This window comes from Sinocyclocheilus rhinocerous, unplaced genomic scaffold, assembly GCF_001515625.1.
Source record: "Sinocyclocheilus rhinocerous isolate Xijiao unplaced genomic scaffold, SAMN03320098_v1.1 scaffold1093, whole genome shotgun sequence".
Lineage (NCBI taxonomy): Eukaryota > Metazoa > Chordata > Actinopteri > Cypriniformes > Cyprinidae > Sinocyclocheilus > Sinocyclocheilus rhinocerous.
Genome location: NW_015626381.1, coordinates 1,013,118 through 1,020,761, shown reverse-complemented (window position 1 = coordinate 1,020,761; position 7,644 = coordinate 1,013,118). Strand labels below are relative to the sequence as shown.

Genomic DNA, 7,644 nt, shown 5'->3' with positions numbered 1-7,644 from the left:
AATAAAGTGTAATGATAATAAAAACAGTATTCTTCCACCAAACAATGTAGCTCCTCAGAAACAGTTGTGGTTGCTACAAAGTGGTTGCCGAGCAACAGACAAACGTAAACAAAGGTGTATGTTACTTTGTAGAGTCATTTACAACAGCTTTGAACGCGGCTCAGCCAATCAGAATCAAGGACCGCAACTATCTGTTTTATAAAGTAACGTTTAAGTTAAAGTGTTGTATTAGTAATTGTCATGTGTATAGCTTGAAGCTAATTATAGCTATAATTTCTCTGTTATATCCGTACACGATTATATTCCATGATGTATTTTATCAAAAGAAATCATATAGGTTCATAAGAAAGTGTTTCATTCTCTAAAAAGATTTTATACAATTTATATCAGGATCAGAGTAAAGTAATGCCACGACTTACACATCAGTGTTCAGATCATCTGTTCTCCTGACAAAATCAATGTAGGCTAATTGCAATATTTCCAGCCGCTGATTGTAAGCTTTTTCATATTCCAAGCTTCCCTGCTGCACTGGGACTTCACGTGTCTGTGCAAGTTGTGAAAATTATGAAAATAAATCTAGGAATTATTGCATTGTTGGACTTTAAATCAGTCATCGAAGTAACAAGCTGTTTTATGGATAGTAACTGTAATATAATTACTGTGTGTGTGCAGAACGATCTGGACTGGGTCAGTCTGGCCAGTGTAGACGTGGATGATACGCTGCAGCTGCGTCTGAACATCAGCACACTGAAGAGCAAAGACCACATCATCGACTTCGTGCCGGCGCTGTCCACGCTCGCTAACCACGTGCGCTACGCTATCGACTACGGCAACGACGACGGTCTGTTCCGCATGAACCAGAAGGACGGCGTCAGCTACCTGCACATATCCAAGAAGAGAGCTCTCCAGCCGGGAGCGTATTATTTACGAATCCGCAGCGTGCCGCAGACCGGCAGCCCAGAGCGGCCCGACACAGACTACCTCAGCGGGCAGCGAGGAGACGCTCTGCACATCAGCGTCCAGATCGTCCTGCACTGACGGACACTCGGACAGACCGCAGCAGCCACGCCCAAAGAGCAGCACGCACCGCATCATACGCTCGCATTACACATCACTAGGGTTGGGTATTGTTTGATTCCAATTCCAATTCTGCTCACCGATTCCCAGTTTCGATTCCAACGTGGTTAAAAAAATCAAGTCAAACATTTCGCTGCCTTGCAGTTATAAGGTTCTGTCTGCATTCTGAGCAGTTTTGAGATACTGAGATTCAAAGATGTGGCGTTCCATAGACTTCCATATTTTCTTTACAAAGGCTCAACATCTACACAGCTTACAAAAGAAACATCACATAATGTAAATAAGTTGTCACAGAATAGGAATGTGTGAAACATGTCAGATAGAACCTTATAATTCCAAGTCGACGATTTAGATATCAAACTTATTTATTATTCTGTATCTCTTTTTAAAACATTTAATTGCCTGCTGAATACCATAAACACAAATCGATTATGAGCTGTTTGTGTGCAAAATAGAGCCGATTCTGGATACATTTAGACTTTTTTATTTTTTAATGGAGGTTGTAGTTCTGTCACAATTCTGGAGAAAACATATTAGACAACTAAACAAAATCTCATGGAATGTATGCATGGAATGATTCAATGACTCACTCAAGATTGACTCGTTTCATTACTGGACGGATCAGTGTTTTTGAATGAATCTTTTGAATGAATGAATACATTTTTTAAAAGCCCCTTTTCGCCAGCTAAAAATAAAAGATGCACACACAGGAATTAATAGGTGGAATTGAAATTTAAATTTTACGTCAAGTATCCGATTCTGGAATTGGAATTGGTTTTCGATTCTCAAACCTACCGGTTCTCGCTCTGGCTCAGTCTGTCGTATCTTACCGGTGCTAGTCACGTGAGCGCTGTAATAACCGACCCATGCCGTCTGCGGCTGCCCGACGCTAGCCTTTCTCTTCTCTGCAATATTCTAACTGGGTTCCTGCGGCTCTTACCAAGGTCAAGGAAATAAATCGAATGGAACACGATGCATCAGGATGCTCCCTGAATGTAAATCCATCAGCAATACTTCAGAGTTTGAAAAAGCACCACTTCCAAAAGATCTCTATTACTTTTTCATTCACTATACAAAACAAAAACAGCTTATGTTTTGAATATCTGTGCTCAGAAACACTAGAATATGTCAATAACTGTTACTGTATCTTCTGATCACACTGCAAACACGGCCCTTCTTCCTCAATATTGTCTCTTGTTTTCCAGTGCAAATGTCTCAAGATTCTGAAAGCAAGTTACATTTACTGGAGAAGCAAAGTGACCAGTGTTGGGGGTAATGCATTGCAAGTAACACAAGTTACGTAATCAAATACCTTTTCAGGTAACTAGTAAAGTAACACATTACTTTTAAATTTACGGGAAAATATCTGAGTTACTTTTTCAAATAAGTAACGCAAGTTACTGACGGCTCTCCTGTCCATGTGTCGAGTAATTGTTTAGGTTTATTCATCTCACTTTTGGTGTGAAAGAGCCTTTACAGTTGCCAAAAAATATAACTTTTGGGTTTTGTTGTTAAGAACAAGTAAACAAGTCCAGTGCAGTTGACAAAAAGTAACGCAAAAGTAACAATGGATTACTTTCCATTAAAAGTAACTAAGTAACGCAATTTGTTACTTTTTATGGAGCTACGCAGTATTGCAATGCATAACTTTTAAAAGTAACTTTCCCCAACACTGAAAGTGGCAAAATAAGAAGTCTTGTTTTCTAAAAGCTTTATTAAAAGTAAGTGAGTTTATGATTAAGGGGGTGTTAACATGGCACCATTTTCAACTAAAAATGGAAAACTTTTTGTGTGTTTTGGCCATTCAACAGCGTTTTGGGGACTTTTATGATGGGTTTCAGAGGAAGATTTTGAAAACGTCTCTGTGTAAACTACGAAAGCACGTGAAAACTTGGTGAAAAACTTTGTTTATATCGCCAACTACTGGTCCGGCATGAATAATACAGCGTTTGTAGTCATTTTCGCGGATCTGTGTGAATGGGATCATTTTGACGCTGTTCAGACTTCTCAAAAATGCAATGAAAAATGAACAAATACCTGCTGATGGGCTCAGAAAAATGCATTCAAATGGAAAAGTAATTTTCGTTCCTCAGGAGCTGTTTCCATCCAAAGTTTCAAATTTAACTTATGCGGGAAAGTAGAATATTGCATTAAACATTTGCGAGTGAAGCACTGTTTCAATCCCACGTGCTCAAAAGAAAAAATCTTCACTTCCTGGGAAACTGTCGCAAAATATCAGTAATAAAAATGAATGTTGCTGCAACAGGGGACGCACGTGGCTTTTTTCCTAAATAATAAATGACTCGTGTCTTAGAGCGTGCGCAGGCAAAACGCAATATCAAACAGTCATGTGATCTTGCATTCAGATGCCTGATATTTGGAATTGTTTAAGAGTTATGGAGGTGATTATATCAAATCATTTTGATGACAGACTGGCTCAGGCATTTCATAATTATTATTATAAAACGGAGAGTTCCGGTCCTTGATTCTGATTGGCTGAGCCGCGTTCGAAGCTGTTGTAAATGACTCTACAAAGTAACATACACCTTTGTTTACGTTTGTGTGTTGCTCGGCAACCACTTTGTAGCAACAACAACTGTTTCTGAGGAGCTACACATCTCATATGTTATATAAAAGCAATAAGCCCCGTGAAGCCGTGGTTTACAGTGAATTTATAACAGCTCCGCGTCGTGCCTAACAACGCCCCTTAGCTGTTATAAATTCACTGTAAACCACGGCTTCACGGGGCTTATTGCTTTAAAATAACATATGAGATGGTGTGATGAGATCAGTTAGTCTACATATCCAATCACATGATCTGTAGAGGGAGAGTCACATGACTTCTTTGTTGCACATTAAAGAATTTATTGGGTAAATGCGTTTCCATTGTAGTTAACGTGCATGTCTTCTTTTTTGAATAAAAACGACCCTCCTCAATCGAGTTTTTAAAATGATGCACATTTTAAGATTTTATGCGCATCTTGGCATTTCCAATCCAGTGTTTTATGCAATATTCCAAAATGTGGACGGAAACTTCTTGTTTTTTACTTCATGTGTTCATTTTGCATCTCCAGTAAATGTATCTTGATTTAAACACGTTTAGATATTTGCACTGGAAACCAAGACAGAAATACTGAGGGAGAGATTCATTTTTTGCAGTGCATGCAACACTTATGAGTTCAAGACTTTCTGCTCTTGATTCCAGACCTTTTTAAGCCCTCAGATTGTGTAAGAGCGAATGCAGACCTTTGTAAGACCTGCGGAAACCCTGTCCATGTAATTTAAATGTGTCTATACTGTAACCGTGTCACCTTTTTACTCGCGAACGCATTTGTAAACTAGAGGACCCCTGGAATGGAGGGGTTTGTAATGGTGCTTCTTATGATGACCAACTACTTGTAAACGGTGTTTCTGTGACTCGATCCATATGCACTGATCCACACACAGCTGTGGCCTCCGGCGATGAGAGTCTGTACGACCACGTTCTGTTCTGTCCTCACACTCGTGAGGGGGTTAGATGTACATTCACAATAAAAACATATTTTTGGTTGTACGGGCGACTCGAGCGCTGGCCTTCTTTCAGAGCGGCCTCCGATTGGCTCTCAGAAGCACTCGTTCTCGCTCGGCTCCTCGTGGAAAAATAACAATTCATTCCAGAGTTTATAACTGAGCAGCTGACCATGTTGGCGTCGTATCGTGATAATAATACTGCTGCGTTACATGTATTGGCAATAGGGTTGCAAAGGGGTGGAAAATTTCCGGAAACTTTCCAAAAATCCCTGGAATATTCCAAAAAATATCCTGGAAAGTTTACAAAAATCCCTGGAATATTCCAAAAATATCCTGGAAACTTTCCAAAAATCCCTGGAATATTCCAAAAATATCCTGGAAAGTTTCCAAAACTTCTGGAATATTTCCGAAATTGACTGTAAATTTTCCACCTTTTTGCAACCCTAATTGGTAATACAGTGGTATTCTCAAAAGCCTGACATATCGAATAATAGTCAAAAAATCCCATCTTTTTAAAAAATGGAACAGTTGATTAGACAAAATATATTACAAGAAAGTTTGTTTTTTTATGAGTATCACATGATCCATCAGGCTTCTACGGCTCGTATAGTCTCATATAGTGAGAAGATGAAGCAAGAACAGCTCAATTTTATTAAAAAATATGAATTTGCTGCACATGCTGATATTATATGATGAAATTCTGCTGCTTGTAAATCAGATCTTTATAACAGTACAGCAGTGGCGCAAAAATTTTGCCGAAATCATTCTGTAAAAATCTTCTTTAATAAACATTAATAATCAAAAGCGTAGTTGTTAAAAATATTTTTTATTTAACGGCTTTTAGCATTTTTAACGAGCACAAAAATATATTTATTATAAACTGAGTACATATCAACTGCTCAGCCTTTGGCGCATTGCTGTTACTTGACCAAAATGAATAGAGGAGGGAAACGTCTGGGGCGCAGAACAGAACAGATGAAGGGGAAAAGAAAAACAATGCATGAAAATGAGGACAGCAGTGTCCAAGTGAACTGAGAGAAATAGGTAAGCTTATCCTATTCTCTTTTTCTTCTTCATTGTGAGTCATGAAGTCATTAAACATTTGTTGCCTAAGAGGGCTAAGTGATTCATATCAGTTCATTTCTGTATCTCTATTGGTCAAAAAAAAAAAAAAACATGTTTGTGAATGGGCATTTGAGAGAAACTGAGAAGATTGTAAACTAGGATACAAACTAGCCACCTTTCGCTGAAAATTCCCGCTTTAAAAATTCTAAATAGTCCATTTGTGTGATTCAAGTAGATCCGATGAGTTGAAAACTCTTACTACTTCTCACTTCAATATAAAACGATGCTGAACTTTGAGATTTTTTAAATGTTATAATAGTGGTTTTATAATGTCTAAATATAAATCTAAAAGCAAAACGTGTGAAAAGAACTATATTAAGGAGTGGAAATGAGAAATGAATGATCCTCTGCCATCTAGTGGTCATAGTGGGAATATCACGAGGTTGATTTTAATAGAATTTGTTTTTCTACCAGTTGAAATCTTGAACTTAGCATGGCAAATTTTCCATGAATTATCTCTATAAGTAAAAATGCAAAAATGCAAATGTTCTTTAAAGTGAACTTTACTTACGGTGTTCTCATTTTAAATAAAAATATACAAAAATATGAATAACTTTGAGGCAAAAGAATTGCAAACTGTGCAGTTGTCTAAATATCAAGTTGATCTAAATATCAGTGTTCTCTATATCTCCAATAACATGCCTTAGTAAGATGAGATTGAAATGATTCAAACATATAATGCAATATGAGGTAAATGTATTTTGTGGATGTAATTTCCATAAATATATCATTCAGCACAGTACTATAGTGTTATCATCTGATATCCCCATTGTACTTTATAGTAAGGGTAAAGATAATGAGTCAAGTATCTTAGGTATTTGACCTGAACAAAAAACACACTAAATCTAGATGCAAGTCTGTGAACGATGCAATGATCAAACGTGCCACCAATGAAAACTTATATTTGAGATTTATTTTTTTGTCCAAACCTCAGTCTGCTGTAGTTCATCAGGACTGCTGCTGTTTTTATGAGCTGTCCTCTAGCGACACTCACTTACACGTTTCAATTTAGATTTTTTTAACCCTTGTGCTGCTGGAAGTCGTTTACAAAATTGTGTTTCTGGTCAAAAACTACCCCCCTTTAAAAACGTCATCTTTCCTGGCATTTTATCACCTAATATTGATTTCAATCTTTTTTTATTAGCTTGTTTTCTTTCAATCAGCACAGGTTGTTTCTTTTTGGAACTGTCTGATTAAAGGCCACATTGGTCTGAATTTATGCAACTCCGTTTAAGTGAAAAAAAGAAAAAACTTTTTCTTTAAAAGAAAACGAGTCCAATATTTGGTATTAATTAAAGCCTAACAAAAAACTTAAAAAGCATTTTTTGTAGAATGGTCATTTTTGAAGGAGAACACCAAAATCCCCCAAAAGTACAAAAATTATCCAAATTGTTTGAGGGAAGTCGTTATATCCCGTGTGAGCACAGCAAGGCTTTGTGCAAGAAAAAGAAAATCCTCTCCAGGTCAAAATGTCCAGAGCACAACACAGGGTTCCCACTCTTTCATGAACACCAGATTCAAGGACTTTTTAAAGCACCATTTATTTTATATCAAGCACCTATTAAATTCACACCCCAGCAGATGTAGTGTCATGAAAGACCTTACAGTACTTAACATTTCACTTACACTTAACATTTACATTAAACATTTCAGAGTAATGTTTTGAATGTGTAGGTTTCATAAATTTAGACCGTTTTGAGCAGTCGTGTTCAAAGGAATTTAATGAAATCCATTGAAGTCAGTACTGGTAATATTCAAATTAAATTTCTAAAATATTGATAAAATATGCATCAAACTGATTTTTGCTGTAGTTCTTGTAGAATATTTAAATTTGAAAGAATTTCTCAATTTTTAAATTAATAAAAAGTGGTTGAACAGGGCTCTACGCTTACTTTTCTTTTTAGGAGCACCTTCTAATCAATAATCAAAAAT

At 36.9% G+C, this 7,644-nt stretch overlaps 1 protein-coding gene across 1 annotated transcript in view; it reads left to right on the top strand.

Moving 5' to 3' along the window:
* The window catches only part of fbn1 (fibrillin 1), an 82,522-nt gene extending 80,884 nt beyond the window's left edge, over positions 1-1,638 (top strand). The window contains 1 exon segment of the mRNA XM_016518610.1: positions 673-1,638. Coding sequence (XP_016374096.1) covers positions 673-1,038 — 366 coding nt within the window. The 3' untranslated portion in view covers positions 1,039-1,638.
* Positions 1,639-7,644: the final 6,006 nt, after the last annotated feature.